At 46.6% G+C, this 19,787-nt stretch overlaps 1 protein-coding gene across 1 annotated transcript in view; it reads left to right on the top strand.

Moving 5' to 3' along the window:
• The first annotated feature begins 2,483 nt into the window (after positions 1-2,483).
• Positions 2,484-19,787, top strand: part of TfAP-2 (transcription factor AP-2) — a 120,754-nt gene continuing 103,450 nt past the window's right edge. The window contains exon 1 of the mRNA XM_017899060.1: positions 2,484-3,043. Coding sequence (XP_017754549.1) covers positions 2,765-3,043 — 279 coding nt within the window. The 5' untranslated portion in view covers positions 2,484-2,764. The remainder of the gene's footprint in view (positions 3,044-19,787) is intronic.

The raw sequence follows: 19,787 nt of genomic DNA, 5'->3' as shown, positions 1-19,787 counted from the left end.
ATCGTGCGGGCCCGACGCTTGCTCTCGACGCAGGAGAGAGATTTGCCCCCTCCTGCCGCGGGCGGCGCCACTCGAGGAGATCCTTTCCTCTTTTCGCCTCTAGGCCATTCTCGAGAGGCGCGCGCGGCAACGCGGTGTCGCACGATCGGTCCTCGTCGACCTTCGACCAATACGCGCGCTTCTACATACGTGCTTCGGCCAGCTTTTCGCGGATCGACTTTTCCAAAACTGCGCCACGTTCCGCGCGATCGCTCGCGCGCAGGTGCTCTCCTCTTCGTTCGTCGTGTCCCCTCTTGGCCTCGTCGTAGCTGTCCTTGCTCCGCCGTGGCCGTCCTCTCCGCCCCCACGTGACACCGGCGGCCACGTGACCGAGATCCAGACCGCGGATCTTCGCCGCTCAACGTCAACATCCGTCGCACGGCCCCCGAGGGATTCGCCGTTCCTCTCGTAGACGCACTCCTGTAGCCCGAGGATGTTTCCACGTCGTGCGCGTTGATCGACCTGTCGTTGCGTAACAACGGGGCCCGGCTCACGGTGTTTCCGTCTGGGGACTCGTCCAATCGTGTCGGACATCGGCCAAGGAAACGCGTGTGCTGTTTGTTCTTGTTCTTGTTGTTGTTCTTCTTGTTCCCGCTATTGTGCCCGTGGCGGCAGGAATTTCGAGTCGACGCCTCTGGACGAAGAGAGAGAGAGAGAGAGAGAGAGAGAGAGTCGAAGGTGGTCGGATCGGTGATCCAGCTGGGAATACGAATGAATGGAGACATCGATCCGGTGACGGTGCAACGTGCAACGAGCAGAGAGAGAGACACGATTCAGGTGGATCGCGACTCGTCGATCAGTGACAGTTTGGAAATTCGACGCGCGAACCGTGGCGATTGATCGAGGTCCGAGGAGGCGAAAGAGGAACGGACGACCGAGGTTAGAATGAACGTGCGCGAATCGTGGTGCACGAGGCTTCGAGCAGCAGGATCGAGAGTCGCGATGCCGGCAGGAAGTGTGCGGGAATCGATCGGTGCAATCTTATTACCGGTAGCGGTTCGCGACTCGATTCCACGGTGAAATCGGGCCGAGTCGAGCGGGTAAGCTGAACGCGAGAACGGTAGCAGGCCAGGAACGTACGTTACGATCGAGCTCGCCACGTGACTGTTCTCGCGACTGGCGAAGTTTTTGCGTCGTTTCAGCGCGTCTGCGCTCAGCTCTCGCGAAACCGCTTTGCTCTTCCGACCGATCCGATCGCGTCGATTCCTCGTGCCTCCGTCTCGAGTGCGCGTGAAACCGTGCGCGTGAAACACGCCTAACTCCGTTTTGCCTCACGCTGCCGCTGCTGTAAGATCCGGCCGTGACCGCGCGTAAATCCGATCCACGATACGTCATCGATCGCGTCGTTTAACGCGGCACACCGGTCCACCTGTGTAATTCGCCGAGGTTTAATTACGCCGCGACGGCCGCGTTATTAAACTGGACGAAGGGATCGCCCGCAAGAATTCAGGTTTGCTGCGTGATCGATCAGCGGAACCGGTGGAAAGCCGGAGACTTTAATGCCCGCAGAGACGCGCGCCACGGGATCGTTTTACGTCTGGTTTCAAAGCTGCGTGCTTGGCGCACACGTGAACCTTCGTGCCAGTTGCTCGTTGACTGAAAGCCGATCGTTTCGTCGGTGAATCTCGCTACCACGCGTAAACTCGACTTCTCCATGTATTCCAGCCAGTCGATGGAAACGACGTATCGACTTCGCCGCGTTACGTCCTCGACTTTAAACTCGCCTTAAATGGCACTAGCAAACGAACCTACTCCGAACGCGTAAACCGTCCAATTCGGACCAAATATCGAGCCGTGAACGAGAATACGCGAGTAATTCGTCCATATAGGCGTACCGCACGCGCGAGCGTTCGATTTTTCAGAGATCGTTCGATACCGATTCGATTTTCCGTGAACCGTGCACGATCACAGGGATCCTCGTTGCGCGCCCAAGAGTGCTCGCCAGCAGGTGTTTCTGTCGGCGTTGACACGGACGCGCAGCTCGACGACCGGCCGGTCACCGAGAGGAAAAAGAGGGTCAGGCTCGTCTGGAAAATTGGATGTGCTCCGACGGGATTCTGTTTAGCGGTGAGCGGCACCGTTATCGGGGACAGGCGATTTATCAGCCCATTGTCTTCGGGCTGGGCGAGCGCGAGCTCGAGCATCGGGATTCGTCACGAATGTACGAATCGTACGGCGGTCGTCGAATCTGGTGGCTTTAACGAACATCAACGGCACGGTGTTCGCGCAGAGGAGACAAGCTCGACGGAGGAAAGTGATTAACGAGAGGAAGTTTCGACGGACGAATATAACTCTGGTCGAATGTCAACGGAGCGGTGTTGGTAGAGGAAGACGGATTCGAAAGGAGAGTGATTAATAGAGAACCGTGAGCTGGAATCGTGTCGCGAATCCGAGCCGTGGGAGAAAATTCTCCATCGTCTCGACGACGACGATTAAGACGACGGGTTGTCGATCGCGATCGAAATTCGCAATTCTGGAAACCGGAAGAGTCGTCGGCGGAGGGAAAAATCGTGAGAGAGGAACGACCGCGTGGATAGAAAAGGGAATTGGGCACCGAAGGAAGGCTCTATGAACGTGCATCCGTACTCACTTGAAGAGTGGAGGTGCCTCGTTGCCACCTCTCGGCAACCGACGCAGAGCGTCCCGTCGAAGACGAGACCCGACTGTCCGCGAATTCTGGTGATCGTGACCGAGGAGGCATCTGTGCCGGGAAAAGTGGCTCATCATGTCCGTGCTGGAGGCCGGTGAAGCCGACAGGTCGACGATGTCGCCGCTGGACGAAGTCGTGTCCCCGACGAGCGTCGAGTCGGAACTGATGGTCACCGACATGTTGGACGAGCACGAGACCACGCTGAACGAGCACAGGGACGGCAAGCGCAAGAGAGACACGGACGGCGAGGAGCTGACACCCAGGAAGTTGCCCTCACTCACCAGGAACAACAACGACGTGGGCTTCGTCCTCGAGGAGAGCGCCGACGACGATCTCCACGAGGACAGAGATGACGTAAGTTCCACTCGATTTTATCCTTCTCCGACGTCCAAAGAATCTTTCTTTTCCGGTGAATAAGTCGATTTTACGAGGACCGGTTCTTCTCGTTCGTATCATTCGTCTTAGCGAGTGGAGATCGAACGGATCGTGACGGTGGTATGATTATTTTCTAAAGGAACCAACGTGGGAATGCAAATTTGAAAAATTCTACGCGCCATTTCTACGCGACGATGTACACGCGTGCGGTGTCATAGGCTTGAGGATCTTATTGTTAGATGAAAAAGGGCCATGACAGGGAAAGCGAGTCAAAATAACGTGGACAAAACAAAAATCAGACCAATCGAAGGCTCGAGGGTAGTTTTAACCCCTTCGTCTACGATATCGTGCGAGACACGTGGTATTACGAATGGTAGGATTGGGTCAGACGCGAGTATCACGGGCGCGAGACGTTCGTGGATTGGGTCCAATGTAAACACCGCTGGTCAGGCTCGAGGTTAATTTTCGTCGACGTTATCGTCTCAGTTGGGTGTTATTCTTCGTCGCGTTCGGACGAGGTGACTCGAGGTTAATTTTCGTCGATGTTTTTCTCGCTCAGTTGCGTGTTATTCTTCGTCGCGTTCGGACGTAGTGACTCTGTGTGTGACCGAGCTTGCTGTTCGCTATGGCACGCGCCACCGGAAGTTAAACGGTAAGACAAGAACGATTTATTAAAGGAGATTAGGGATAACGAGAGACGATTCTTCTCGAGGAGTGTCGCACGAGACTCGGTAGCTAAAGATACAACTCGTGAGGAGAGTTGTCAATAGTTATTTCGCATATGTATCGCTATTTAATCAACCGTTGTCCTCACTTCGATCTTATTTAAACTACATACACAGATACCTCCCGCGTGTTTCGTTTTTAGGCGTTTAGAATCGTTATTCTTTGCACGGTGCTTTGTTACTGGCATCTGCACAGTAGGATTTGACAGAGTTTAGCCTTCCTTTTACCGTTATAGCGTTCAAACCATTCCGGGAAAATCCTGTTTCCCGGAAAGGGCATACCGATTAGTCTACAGCGATTGACAGGAGCAGTAGCTCGGCCTAATCGCGAATTATGTCGATTACCCAGATTCTAGCTATCACTGACTGGACGTAGGTAACGCGCGTCGAAGGAAACGAACGATAAGTATCGAAACGAGACACTCTTCCCTATGGGTCGTCCTAACGGACGTCTGTAGTACCCGAGACCACGGGGTCGTCCCCGAAGGAAGGGAACCGAGGTAAACGTCGATAACGCTGAATAACACCGTGGAAGCATCGATCCCATGGCGTTATTTCCCTCGGTTCGCGCAGACATCTCGAGCCAGGCGAAAAACGAATATCTCGGAGGCCATATCGCGAAACTTGAGAACGCACACCACCGTGTGTGCCAGCGTTTCAGTGACATTTATCCTCTTTTAAAGCGTACTCCATAACCCTGCTCGACGGACGGGTCTCAAACTACATTGCGTAGAAACTAAATTCTCACGTGGCAAGTGAAAGAGCAGCTGTCGGTTGAAGTGTCCGCCTACGCATGGTTATACCTGCTCCACTGTCGTGAGCGTATTCAACTCTGACATACGGCAACAAATCAGGTGTCTGGATCCAGGACTATAATAAAACGAAGCTATTAGCGCGTCATCTTTACGGTCCAGGAAGCCAGATGCATAGCCGCTCCTTATTTAGTCGAGGCGCCCTTTCCTTCGCCCTGCCTTCGTCCGGATCAGCTGATTCGGGGTCCCTCGGTCGGAAGTCTTTTCGGAGTTCTCGGATCCACGGAGATAACGGTCGCGCGTGTAAATAGCCGTACGATCTATGGGGGATAATTGGGCGTACGGAAAAATGCTCTCGGATGAGGAATCGTGTACGATGAAACGATCCAAACGTTCCTTTCCTCGAGCACAGATTCGAAGGTAACGATGATCGGCTAGAAAATCATTTCGAGATCTTTAACGTTGCGTAAGGATGATGGTTATGGGAGTCGTGTAGGATTTATTGCACGTAATTGGACGCGCTGTGTCCCGCGGTTAGAGATCTTATTTTTTTAGACACATTACGCACAGTTTTCTAGTATTTGTTGGAAGCGTTATTCTCGATGGCGGGATGTACTTTTTAATTTTATTTAACAATTTCATCCTCGTTTATCAGGGATAATCGTTACGCAGAAAAGTTATCAGTCCGATTCAATCAGAAATTTTCTCTTCTTCCCTTAATCCCAAATAATGACGGTGACTGCGATAGGTTTTTTCTCAGAGCCCGTGTAATTACACGCGGGCAATTTCATGCTAATGATAAAATAGCTGTAATTATAGTAGTCGTTTCTTTAATCCGGGAAGCGTTCTCTTTGCGACTGGTTCTGTGCGCGGTGGATTTTCTAAAAAATGAAACCTTGTTAGCGTAAATTATCCCATGCCCCGTGAACGCACACGTAACCTCTGCACCCATGGTACGTAACCCCAAAAGCAGTTATCAAATTTCTCCGGCGCATAACGAAGCGCACGCATCATCGTTTATTGCATCATACTGTAACGTTATAATTGCTGTCGTAAAGGCAACGCGAACGTTGCCTCCGAGCATCCATTAGGCGCCTTCCGTAAGGCGGCGGTGTTCAAAAACGAAACGTTAAAAACGATATTCCCGCCATCTTCGCGAACAATGTCCCCTCGCGATATTTAAAATAAGAGGGAGAGAAAGAGAGAAGAGAAGAGGAAGGAAAAATATTTTTAAAAGACATGGCCAAACAAGGATGTCGAACGGGCTGTGAACAAGACACAGCGGTAAATCTCGGCTTCTCCAAAATTGTTTTCTCATCCAGCGAACATCGTAACATCGTACTTGTTAAATTTCACGCTCGTCATAAAATCCTCGATTGCCTGTCTTAACGGTCGACGAGTGTCATTCGCGCGTCCTCGATTGCTTCTTCCTCCAAGATCATCGTGTTCTAGCCTCTACCTCGTCACGACTATTTTCGTGGATCACGGAATTAGCGACATTAACGATCGTTGAATATCATTCTCTCGAATATCTTGTAAACATCCTCTCCCACCGATTCTTCTTCTCCTCCTCTTTATTTATCCAATCTTACTCGACGAAGGAACTTCGATATTCCTCATCACGGTCGATTCGTTGTTAAAATTTAGCACTATCCAAATGGAAACTCGCGATCGAGGGTGCACCGTGATCACTGACTCTCGAAGTCCACTCTCGAAAACGGGGACAGAGGCCAACGAGGCGCGCTGGCGCGTAGGCAGGATTGTCGTAGGATACGAGCCCGTGCACGAGGTCACGAAACGGGTTTCAGGAAAAATCTACGCGCGATCCTGAGATGCGACCACGCGGTATCCTATATCCACGGCCACCGTTCCGCGTCGCTCTCGGCAGCGATCCAACGTCGATCGCTATTAAAGGTTCCATTAGCCGCGTTTCCTGTGGGTACGTGTCCACACGGAGCAGTGTTCTCCCGCGAATGCTTTCTCTCCTAGCGAGTGCACTGTCGGATCGAGTGGATCAAACGAAGCGTGTCGTAGAGTAGGTGCACGAAAGTCAGCTACGTCGCGGTTGAAATTGACGCATGGATCAATCGGGATTGCGAGATGACAGCGGCTTCCCCTGGGTTTACTTGCGAATAAACCCGAGTCCCTTCCAGGAAAATTTCTTAATCGCGTCGACGAAATATTGACAGGTTTACAGTAGTTAGGGAACTACCCTCGCGTATAGAAATGATAGTAAAGAAAGTAAATATTTATCTTATTTGTTTATTTATTTGTCTTAACGTGTGAGAACCTGAAGAAAAATAATAATACAGTATAGAGTTATCAAGAGTTGTTGTTGGCCGATTAAAGATACGATATGCTAGGCTTAAAATGAGAGGGTGAACAGAACAAATTTTAGGATTGGGAGAAACGGTTAACATTAACACTAGATTTACGGAACCCGTCAATTTGACGGATGGATTGCTCCAATTATACGATGGTAATACTGTTAACCATTTGTACTCGAGAGGTGAGCTTCAGTCACCATTTCATAAAATTTGGAAGATCAGTATTAATTAATATATCAAATTTAACGTAATGTAACAATGTGCAAGGTATCGAAATTAAATAATTCTACAATTCTATTATTATACAATTCTTTATTTACTGCTCAAAAAGGTATCGTCGGTTGTTTAATAGAGAATCTTTGAATTTCTACTCTGTTCTAGTCAAAAAATCGTCGAGTGCAAAGGGTTAATATTGTAATTGTTTGTAAATTAAACTAATCGTTAAAAAGAATGACACGTGGTTTCCTTTACCTGTCAATTTGACAGGTGTTAAATATGTAGAAATAGATATACAGATAGCGTTCGTAAACCTAGTGTTAATAAAAATTCTGTTGAAACAGTTGTAGTGATCGTAGAGGTACTTGTGCTGCTCCTGTTTCAAAAAATTACGTTATCTTAAAGATACATGGGATGCATCTAAATTAAACATATAATACATAAAATTTGGAAACAGTTAATGACGCCATATTTGAATACAGAATAATATTAATCTTGTCAGCTGAATATTTCTAGTGCTAGGAAAATAGAGTCTGAAACTAGTCCTTTTGTCACTTTGATAGTTGTTCGAGTATCGATTGAAATATCGAATCTTTTCCGATAACTCGCGTTGCTAGAGAAAAGCGATTAAATTATCTCGAACGCGATGAAACGCGGCATTTGTATCCCCGCGCGTTTCACTCGATATTCCTTCTATATCGCGTGGCATTAATTATTCATTAGAAAAAGGGATTACCGGAGAGAAAACAATATCTCAAAGCTTAACCAGCCGGCGCATCAAATAACAATCAGCCGAGGAATTTATTTCATTTCCGACCCGTTTATCCCCGACGCAATTAAAAATCTTTAGAATAAACCGTAAATCAATCTTTACAAGCGTTCGTGCTGGGGAAAAAAGGAGAAAGAAAGAGGGGAGAGAAAAATCGGCGAAAATAATAAACGATTCGCGTAACAGCGAGTTAATGACTCCAGAAATGGCTATAAAGAGTCTCCTCGGCGTTAGGTGCGCGCACTGAAAGCGCAGGCAAGGCCTTTCCAAGGTGGAAACACCGGAAAGGATAATAGGTGAATATCGTCCGGCGTGGATGTTGTAGTGCGAAGTTACGGACAATTTATTTACACACAATCCTGAGATGTTGCTGCTCTGTGTACACAGCGGTCCAGCGGAACGTGTTTACCCCGATGCCAATTCCAGGATCCATAGAATAGCATCAGGGATTCCATTAGCCGTATTTCCAGTGGACGCGCCCGTAAAAATCATCCACGATCGTTCCCTGCTCGATCCCTCGTGCACGAATGTTAGCTTTGAATTTACCGTTCGTTGTTGCGACCACTGGAAGCTCGGCTTCTCGTAATTTTCCACGGTCACGCGTCCAGTTCGCGATTCAACGTCTCCCAACATTTCCATCGAATTTCCCTCCCATTTCCCCCCTGTTTCCCTCGCATCCCCCTGTCAAATTTAACCAGTCCCGTATTTCGAATTTTGGGTAACCCCGTGCCCCCATTGCGAGATCGGTATGCGCTCAGACTGGGCATGAATGGTGCGCGTTACTTCCTGTCAGTGAAAGTCGCGATCGAGGATATTATAAACTCAGGTACGCGTTTCGAAACGATATTACTGATCGCGAGACTTAATGACACCATCGAGATTCGGTCAGTTGGCCGATAGCTCGTAGTTTTCCAGATTTTTCTCCACTCGTTTGCTCGTTTTCGAGACGATTATCGCTGGCTGGATTACGGTAACGATTAACCACGATGGAGACGTAGTGCGTGTAGCTGTTATAGCTGTAAATTATACTCGCGAGATATATTCAAACCTATTCCAATTTATATCTCGTCCGAAATCAATTTCTCCAAGCTTCGGCCCATAAAATAGAACCGCGGGCCCGAGATAGATCCGCGACAATCCCGTAAAATATCGATAAAACCGCGGCGTGACCACCGATAAAACCGGGGATAAGTTCGTGTCGCGAGAAAAGACACGCATAAACAGACGCAGAGACACAGGCACGCGAATGATCATGGCTGTTTACGGGACGTAAAATTCAGGAAGGTTTTAAGAAGTCGCGATAAGCGGGAGAGGCTCGATAAGTTCAATCTTCGTAAATCGTGTTCGCTTGACATCGATATACCGGGTGTCGTAAAAACTCGGCGGAGTATCGGTCTTCCTTTGTTCCTCCGAGTCATTGCCTCGATTAAAGAGTTTTCGATAAATTTCTGTATTTATAACCTCGCCTCGTTGCCCGACCAAGAAGTAGGCCTTAAATGGTTTCATCGTCGAGATTCTTGGCCTACAAATTTCACTCGACGAAATGGTCTCGTTTATAAAGTTGTACCTGGAATATTCGAACAGCCTTACAACCATAAGTTGTAAGGCCTGTCCATCCCTAATTAACCCCTATCGGACGCTAGCTTTTTAAACGTGATTCTCACTAGGTTAGGTTCTAGCTGGTTTCGGTAAATATGCGAGAGGGTTCCATCTTGTCACATCCCACGTGACGCGCGACTGCAGCGCCAAAGTACCGTTGTCACGTGAGAGGTGACTTACGACCTATACGGGTTAAAAATGGTTTAACTCTTTGCGGCACAGGATTTCATAGAAATCTTATTGCGTTTTAAATGAAACAGAATTGGTGTAGAACTAATTTTTATAAAAATTATCTGTCTTTTACGATTTTTCGTAAATAAAATTAGGAAAAAGAGATTGTCGCAATAAACCTTGTCGTTGGAAACAATTGGTGAACCTGTAATGGTATATTGAATGTTGTTGCCAACACAATTTGTCGAATCCATTACCAACTGCATCACGTAAATGAGACGAAATATAAACCCATGCGCATGCAGCTATTGCAGTACTATTGTATTTCTAGATGGGACTAAAAATGCACCATTTTAATCCCAGCGTGCCTCAAAGTGTTAAACGGACGCACTCTTCCAAGATTTAAAATCTTCTAAAATTGTCCCACTATGCATTAAAAAGGTGGGGCACTTTTAATCCCAGTGTGCCCCAAAGAGTTAATCACGGTGAAAATTTGTATCGTGCAATTATTTTCTGCGCGACGAAATAATGCCTGTGGTGAGATTTCACGTACGTCGAATACGGCTGCCGATACCTGCTTGGCAGTTTTTACAGGATAAAATAATCCCTGTCGTGAAGTTGTACAAACGGTGAAAGGTTATAGCGTGACTTTCACTCCGCGCGAGGTATCCGTGGATAAAAATGCGTGGTTTTCGTGTCTGACTTCGCCGTGGCTCTGTCTTCCTGATTGGGAGCCGAAACGCGTGCTATTAGTTTTAATTACGTCTGGTTATGAAAGCGTACCCTTGTCAGAGAGGAACAGCCGTAACCGGGGTCCTCGATCGGCCAGAATGTTGTTTAGGGGGGCTGAACCTTCGATCGGTACGCGATGATGGAAATTGGTTTCGGAGAGTAGGATGATTGGTACTTGGAGGCGGTATCATAGACGTGTAACTAATAATGGAATTCGTAATAGTTACTTCTATGCACGACACGAACTGTTCGTTTCTTCGTCGTTTCTTACTCAATCTATAAAGGATTTTTTCGGCCGAGCCTAGACGCTGTCAAGTGGAAAATCATTGACAGCGAATAGAACGGTGGGGAAGAAAAAGGCCGAGATTTTAGGAGATCGTTAAAATTAAAGGAAGAGAAGAAGCGTAAGAAAGATCCACGGGGATCAAAGGTTGGACGAAACGCTGGTCGCTGTAGGAAGATTTGCAATTCAGAATACACGAACACGAGTATGTCGGCGCGAATTGACAAGTGGTTTTGTCACCTACACGTTTCTTATTGCTACGCAATAAAACACAAAAATCTGTTTATTCCCGACAAATTGGACGACAGGTGAGAAGGTGGTTACGACACCTGTAATCTTCATAATCGCTCGCAATTTACACGCCGACGAAAACGATCGCTCAGGATAATTTGCGTACGATTCGTGCGAATAGTTTAACGTCGTTTCGTCGCCGTATCCGGCCGTTTATCTTCCACTTCATTGTGTGTTTTCCTACGGGAGAACGCGTAAACTGCCTCGACGAAGGATCCGCTAATGACTCAATCCTCTATTCGCGGCGTTGAGTTATTTCGCAAACGGATAAATCGCGTCAGTTGTTTTTAATTCGACGATCTGCCAGGGAAAATCACCTCGTCCGGGAACGATCGGGCAAGATCGATACGATACCGGCCGTGATCGAGTCGCGAGCGATAATTTCGCGCGAGTATTTCCCCGTTTCCGCTCACGACCTTATTTTTCCAGCAGCGTATTTACGTTGGCAAAAGTGTTTAAAGAACCGTAAAGTCCTTTATTTCCCTGAGATTTCTTATGAATATTAATTCCACGGCAAAAACCTGCACTCGACTGCAACTCGACGCAATAAAAGGACTCGCGTATAATTCCCGTTTTTACGGGAATACAAACTACCTCGAGGAAGATAATTTAGGTTGCCTTTTAATGACTTAATTCTCTAGCCACGATGCGTAATCGTTCGGGAAGAACAGGAACAGTTTCATTCTCGAAATCATCGAAATCCGGCTGTACGCCGGCGTCGGTTTTCCTTTTAATCATAGTCATTTTTCTAACATTTTGCATCCAGCGGACGCGTAATGCGTGTACTTTGCCGCTAAACACGCTTCACCGGCGAAAATATGCCAAAAGACCCAACAAAATCCCGCTCGGCACAAAGCGCTCGAAGAGAACAGACCGAGCTACTTAGGATCAAACACTGCTCGTTAAAATAATCAGTTTGCCTTAATCGCTAGTATTCCTCTCTCTTTCCACCCTTCGTTCGTGCATCCATTCATCTCCGCAGCTCTCACCCGGAGCAGTGACGTAGGAAAAACGGAGAAAAAGGGGGGAAAAGGAAGACCCGAGCCCCCTATATAATTCGAATTTTTACCGGTAATCCGCGCCATCGGCCTCGGCTTTCTTCCAAACAGTGATCAGCGACAATAAGAGGAATCGGGTCTAAATAACCAGAATTAATGGAAGCACGCGAGAACCGGAGACCGTGCGCTGGAAGGTTCGAAAAGGGTAGCAGGCCGGGCCTCTGCTACACTGTAACGGCAACGCGGACCAGCGCGGCGCAAAAAACAAGCGGAAGCGTGTAATTTCTCCGATCGATGATTACTTAGGCCGCGTTACCGCGTAACGATGCAACGGGTCGGGCGGCGATAGCCCGGAAATCGTGCACGCATCGAATCGCTTGGTCGGGGCCGGGTTATCATTCGCGAAGAATTTTAACCGCTACCTTCGCCGACCACCGAACAATATATCAGCCGTCGCGGCCGGCGCACACGAGCCCGCCGCATGACTGTCATTATCTAAGATGCCACCGAGTGATTTATATCCGGCCTTTCGACTACCGAGCCGCTGCATTTTTTCCCGCGAAAATCTGCCCGCCGGATGAGGCGAAACTGTTCACCGCTCGGCGGCCATTTCTAACCACGGTGCTGACAGCGCGCTCTCACAGTGCACGATGACAGTGCTCGCGTGGGTGCTCCTCGTGACAAGATATGCATATACAGGAATTTACCCGCGAGTACTGACATTCGAGTCTCGAGTGTGACGGACTTGGGGGTGAGAAGGGGGTGAGAAAGGGGTAAAAGATCGGGAAAAGAAATTGTATAAGAGGGGAACGTTTTCGTGGAATATTCGAAATTTGCTTCAGGAATTTCTCTTCCCGATGATCAGTTCGACCCGTTTACTCTCGGGATTGAACACGGAAATGAGCTGAAAGTGCTGGTTCGCGACGCGTAAAGTGGAAATTAACGATCGTGTCGATGGTTTCTTCGGTAGATATGGAAATTCTATGGAAGGAGGACGACGAAAGGTGTAATAATGCGGATACACGATTATTAGTAACGAATGAAATCCTGTAACTATAAGATCTACTCTACGGCTGGATGAATCGGTCCTTTTTCTTTCCTCCTTTTCCCGGATCGGTGGTAACAGTTAAGAAATGATAAAAACGGCGACGAGGAGAAGGAATACGCGAGGAAATTCGTGGCATAGAAATTTTCCGCGTTTATCCAAGAAACAAATGGACTATCTAGTGTCTAAGAGGGTGTGCGATAATTGCATATTTTTCGCGGTTTTAATACTCGCAGCGTAATTAATACATCGAACAGGGAGTTATTGCCGGTAATTAGAGCTGATATACTGAAATCGTCGAGAGTGGTTGAGCAATAATATTTATGAAGCGCGATTAAACGCTGTTCGTAACAGTCTCGAGTTTCCCCGTTTAGGATTATCTAAATGATAATCTTTTGATTTATTCCGAGTCTCGTACTAATATGCAATTAAAAGTGTGTATGCGATGTTCCGGGCTATTATTATTAAAATTACAAATGTATCGATGAATTATGCACTGCCCATCTGTGTTTTGAACACAGACCAGACTACGCGACATACCGAAACGCTCAGGTTTCCTTTCGAGTAAAAAGAGCCGCGATATCGTCAAACTCGTTGGAAATAATTATACGAAAAAAGTAGCGGCCACTTAGCCTCGCATGAATATACATATAGAATTTAAATGTATTCGAGGGAAGGTTTGAGCAATACTTTGAATATATTTCCCGCTGGTATCGTCATCCAGCGGCGGCAGCTGCGAGCGGCCGGCAAAAAGGGGGAAAAAATATTTCCTCGCGAAGAAAACCACCGTGAAGTCCGCAAATCCTTCCGCGGAGAAGAAAAGACCGCGAGGTTTGCTTACACTTTCGTAAGTCTCGGGAGGTCTTTAAACCCGCTGTATCAAACTTTTCCTTTTCTTCCGTTGTCCTTTCGAATGCTAATTTCCAGCGTCTCGTCGTCCTTGCGTTAAAACAAATTTATTATATCCCTATTTTCCCTCGAATCCGATTATTCCGGCGGTATCGTCGTTCGCGATGTCCTCAAATTCAAATTTTGGCGCGAAAGGTACGCGAATACGCGAAAGATCCATCGAGGACGAAGCGGAATTACGATCCAAAGCGTCCTGATTCGCCATTTCAGGAAATAATTGGAAGAAATTACCGCGAAAGGAAAATTTAATTTCCCGACACCCTTCGCGGTGGAGAAACGAGGAGTCGCTGATATTTTCGAGAATTCGTTGGAAGATGTTGCGCGGTTTCTTCAGCTACCACGCGCAATGCACCGCAAATGTCCTGCAGCAGGCTTCGTAGGTCGCAATAAAGATCTGGATTAAAGTCGACTGCGACCATGCAGGCGCATAAACATAGACGCGAGAAGGGGTTGGAAGGAATTCGATAAACGACCGCGAGGCCGGCAAATTTATCCGTGTAACGGCCGCTTTACTCAGCCTCTTGTATATTACTATTACTAGCGGCGCTTGATCCTCCGTTAGCTCCGCTTATCCGCCAGTGGTTGGGCCCTCGCGCGGAAGCTGACAGCCGCAGATAAGGGAGCGCGGGGTGAGGTTTCCACGTTTGGATTAGAAACAGGTTCGAGCATCGTATTTCGCGTGTTCGACGCGGCAGATTTTTAATTCTCGCGACTATGAATGGCCATTGAACGCGGCTATCCTACTATCGCGATCGAGGATTCGGATCGAGTTCTGTGGAGTAGCAGAAGCCTCCTGCTAGAGAAGGTAGCCGTGGTGGTGGCTGTGAATTAACGATTATCGCGCATCCAGCGGAGGACGGATGTCTGCGTGCACGTGTGTGCATCTTACGTTCTCGGGGTAATTTTTCTCCTAGCTCTGCGTAATATACGTTCGTTTAATCTTCCATAACCAGAACTCGGTTTATTTATGAGAGAAAAAGAATGGGAATTAATTACACGTGTATCTTTTTCACGGGCATGGCTCGATCGCTCGCTGCTCGTGTAATGGTGTAGTAAACAAATTTAATAGCACGACGATTAGAGAGCGAAATAAAATTCAAGAAGGTTAAACCGGATTATCGATTTTAATCGCGGATACTAAAATTTTATTTCCTTCGGGAGTGCTGGAAATTACGTTGACGATAAGCAGCCGTTCGATCCGTGAGGAAATTTTTGGAAAATTCACTTGGCACGCAACAGGTGGAGAAAGGGTGGATTTGGAAGTTGGCGTATTTAGAAGTTTGTCAAAAATAATAATTCGCGAGGTTTCGGAAAGAGGAGTGCATAAGTGTAGAATTTTATTTCGGAACACAGTCTTTAACGAATTGTTACATATTTCAGAATATTTTCCTGTCGCAAATTTCGTGACGTACATATTGTTACGAGTTTCTCATATCCAACACCTTCCAGAATATTCGAGCGGGGACTTACAACTTCTGGAATAGTAATTCAGGATCTAGTAGAATATTCGGGCAAAGAATAATCGCGGTTCACTATTGAAAAGGGCGTCTTCCGTCAAAGTTCAGCGAGTCGAGTTGACAGCGTTTAGGGTTAATCTAATTCTACATCGCATACATTTGGAATTTTTCGGTAATCCAGCGATCGAACTCATAGAAGAGGAGTTCTACGTGCGATCTGTAACAGTATATATACATACACCTAGAAAAGGGAGCGTCTTCTGATAAAATTCAGCGAGTTTTGTTGACAGCGTTTAATAGGGTTAATCTAATCCTACGTCGTGTAAGTTTAGGAATCTTTGGGTAATCCAGCGATCGAACTCATAGAAGAGGAGTTCTAAATGTAATCTATAACAATATACACACACATACCTAGAAAAAGGAGCGTATTCCACAAAAGTTCAGCGAGTTTTGTTGACAGCGTTCAGCAGAGTTAATTTAATTCTACACCGTGTACACTTGGAATCTTTCGGCAATCAAACTCATAGAAGAGGAGTTCTAAGTGCGATCTCTAACAACATACACACATGTACCTAGGAAAAGGGGCGTCTCCCGCCAAAGTTCAGCGAGTTTTATTGACAGCGTTCAGCAGGGTTAATCTAATTCTACGTCGTGTACATTTGGAATCTTTAGTCAATGGAACTTATAAGAGAGAAGTTCTAAGTGCGATCTGTAACAATATTAAGTTCAGAAGAACAGTTTCAAGAAAAGAGTGTTTTCCACGAGTGGAATGAGCGAATAAAGGTATTTTTGCAATTCGTTTTCAAAATCGAACGCTCATGGTAATTTCCGTGATATCGGAAGCTCCGCTGTTACCGGTCTGAATTTCTCGAATTATCTTTGACGTGTTCGGTATCGAAACTTGGGCCATGCTCGAGCACTAAATTTTCCCTACTATCTCCGCAGCCTTTTGCATTAATTTTAACGTATGTTTATCGCACAATGCTCGCTGTACAACGGTTAAATGCGGTTCGACTGCTGATAACGTGTTCGTTTCGCGGACAGGGACAAGATTGCGACCAGGAGCATCCGTTTATCGTAGCAATCGTGACCAGTGCGCGTTTATCGAACGACGTGTTAACGTTCGCATTTTATTCCGTCTCCCGATCGCACCGTGTCGATACGCGAACAGTAATGCATGCAAATCGCGCTGTATTAAGATCTTAATTTCAAACACGAGAGCTTGACTAGAGCAAAAAGTCAATCCGCCATATCTCGCGACCGCTCATTCTTTTACGCTTGCGTAACGTCCTTTAAATTACGAAGCATTAGAGGCTGAAATTACGCGAATTAGTTTCTCTTCCCTGAAAGTGTCCGGGAAACGGCGCCACGTTAAATGCGTCTGACCCAACGAGTCTTCTGATTCCTGTGAAAATTACACGAAAATTATTCTAAACTCCGGGTACATAATAGCTACGTAACCAAACCGGGAAATGGAACAGTTGTCAAAGACCGATCGTAACGCGTAGCCTTTAATAAAATTCTTCCACCGTGGGCGAAACCTCCTATAGACTCGTGCGTTTCCCATAAATTACAGGATTCGTGAAAAGAAAATTTATCTCGTACTCTATGCAACACGCGTGCATACACCTCTTCTAATTGCTGTCAATTACCGACAGCGATACGACTCAAATTACGACTCGAATCCGATTCGGGTTTTCGAAACTTTTCCCGGCCATTTCCGCGACATGCAACGGAAAGAACAGAGACCGGAAGTGACGCGAGTCCAGCGCTCTCGCTGCCAAGTGCAAGCAAGGCGAAAACCCGATTTCGACGGTGATGGAGTGTTAACCGTGTAAAACGGATACAGCGTGCACGGTGCAAAATCGTGTTCTCGGACAGCAAAGAAACGCGACGTCTGGAAAAACTTCCACGGCACTGTTAGCCGCGTTTATTATCCGCGCATACCCGAGAGGTTGCATTCGGTTTGATACCCACGACTCCACGGATGGACGCGATTGTTGAGAAAGGCACGGATCGCGAAAGGATTGGAAACGCGGATCATATTTCCTACGGGATAATTGCCGCATAACGGTTGATTAACGGTTACCGTTCACCCTCCTAGCCAATGCAAATTAGTCGCGGATTTTTATTCCTATTTCTGTCAGCGAAAATGGAAAGAAAATGGGCGCGAGTGGACTAGGAAGCGTGGGAAAATGCAGTATCACTCGTATCGCGTAATTGACTCGTTTTGAGGTTAGAAATTAGTTTCGTAGTATCATACTCCGAATTCGTATCTTCGAAATGACACAAATTCTACGTTTTCCAACGAAACACCGGATAAAGTCTCGTGACTGTGCTCTAAGCGATTACCATACTTGGGAAACATTGCGCAATGCATGATTCGACGCGTTCGAGGAATTTTTCAGGCGCGACTGACCTCAAAACGATGAATTTTCATGAAGGACCAGGCGGAGGATCGGTTCCACGAAGCAATGCCCAAAGCGTGTACGAATAATAAACGGAGGAGCGAAGGTACACGGAGCTCGGCGCGATTTCGCAAGCAAGGAAGACCGGGCAATTTCGTCGCGCTAATGCGGTTCAAAATTCGCACCTAGGTCCCGACAAAAATTTGCATCGACCATATCGGACGTGTCACACGGAAGGAACGTGACTGGGGATGGGAGACGTGGAACGGGGCAAGTCTCGGTCATCCGGACTAGTGACACGAAACAGACTTATCTGTCATCCGTGCATTACGCTTTACCTCTTAACACTTTGACCGCCACGTTGGTCATATATGACCGGAGCGCTTGAACTAATTGTAAAATTACAATTGTAAAAATTGAATGAAAATTGACAGTTAGCGTATTTGCAATATATCCGCTAATTAGAAGATACTTTGAAATAAAAAGTGGCATTTATTACTCGCCACGATATTAGTCGAGAATGTCAATACAATTAAAAATTGTAATCAAAGACCTATACAAATTGAAATAGCTATAACAATTCAATAGGCTTCTGATCCCTTCGTTTATGTAAAATTAATAGCTCACCACGATATTAGTCGAAAATGTCAATGCAATTAAAAATTTTAATTAAGAACCTGTACAAATTAAAATGGCTATTTAAAAATTTGTGTTAGAACATGAATTAAAAAAATATTGGAACAAATCTTGCATCTAGCGGTGCACTCCCTGAATGGCATCCTGAATGAAACAGGTGACTTCGACGTGGCAGTAAAAAGGTTAACATGCGTTAAAACGAGGAAAGAATGATGAAATTAACGAGGTAAGGGATGATGGAATAAAAGAAAGAGAGAATCACGATGATTCGAAATTTGCGATAAAGCGAGAAACAGTTTTGACAGACTCGCCGGTTTCTTAGACGCGATGGTAACCGGGCAACTGGCGCGAAGTAAGTCGCATATATTACGAGCTTTAATAATCCGAACTCGATTTACATGGTAATTACTAAGCTTTCTGGTCCCAAATTACCTCTCAGCCGAGCCGTCAAAGACTCGACGAGCAGCCGACAACGCATCCGAATAATAAGTATGCAAACGGTAGGAAAGAAACGGGCGAGGAGAATCGGTCGTTTACCGGAATGCGGCATTCAATCCTGCCAACAACGGCAGAGCAAGGGTAACGACTTGCCGGTGGCGAGATCGTTTTCCAGCGGCATGGCTTTTCTAATTTCGCCTCGCGGTGTGCTCACGTTCATCGTGTTACCGACTCGATCAATTGGGCTAGGCGACTTTCGCTCCAACGCGTGGCACGAGTCAGGCTAGAGCATGAAGAGTGGCTTTGAGTGTGGTGACGTTGATCGGGAGCAGTCGTTAATCGATACTTCCATCCCATGTATTTGATTATGGGAAGCAGGTTACTCGAAATAGCAAGAAGGCAAATTATTTTATTCACAGTATTCTTTTCTGCCAAGCACCTTAGTGCAAGCTCAGCCTTTAATCATTCGTGATAGCAAGAAATTCACAGACGCGTGTGCTAGAACGGTGTTTCCGTGACAATTGCCTGACAACGTGTGTACCACGTCGTTGACGATTCTGCTATAAAAGTATTATATTATGACGTGCGTGGCAAGAGTCAGGCTAGAGTATGAAGAGTAGCTTTAAGTATGGTGACGCTTATTGGGATCAGTCATTAATCCATATTTCTGTCTCATGTATTTGATTATGAGAAGCAGGTTACTCGAAATAGCAAGAAGGCAAATTATTTAATTCACAGTATTCTTTTCTGCCAAGCACCTTAATGCAAGCTCAGCCTTTAATCATTCGTGATAGCAAGAAATTCTCAGACCCGTGTGCTAGAACGGTGTTTCCGTGACAATTGCCTGACAACGTGTGTACCACGTCGTTGACGATTCTGCTATAAAAGTATTATATTATGACGTGCGTGGCAAGCGTCAGGCTAGAGTATCAAGAGTAGCTTTAAGTATGGTGACGCTTATTGGGAT

Source organism: Eufriesea mexicana, unplaced genomic scaffold (genome assembly GCF_001483705.2).
Source record: "Eufriesea mexicana isolate 0111107269 unplaced genomic scaffold, ASM148370v2 scaffold4744748102, whole genome shotgun sequence".
NCBI lineage: Eukaryota > Metazoa > Arthropoda > Insecta > Hymenoptera > Apidae > Eufriesea > Eufriesea mexicana.
Note: the sequence above shows the minus strand (reverse complement) of the source record. Positions and strands in the feature narration are given on the sequence as shown.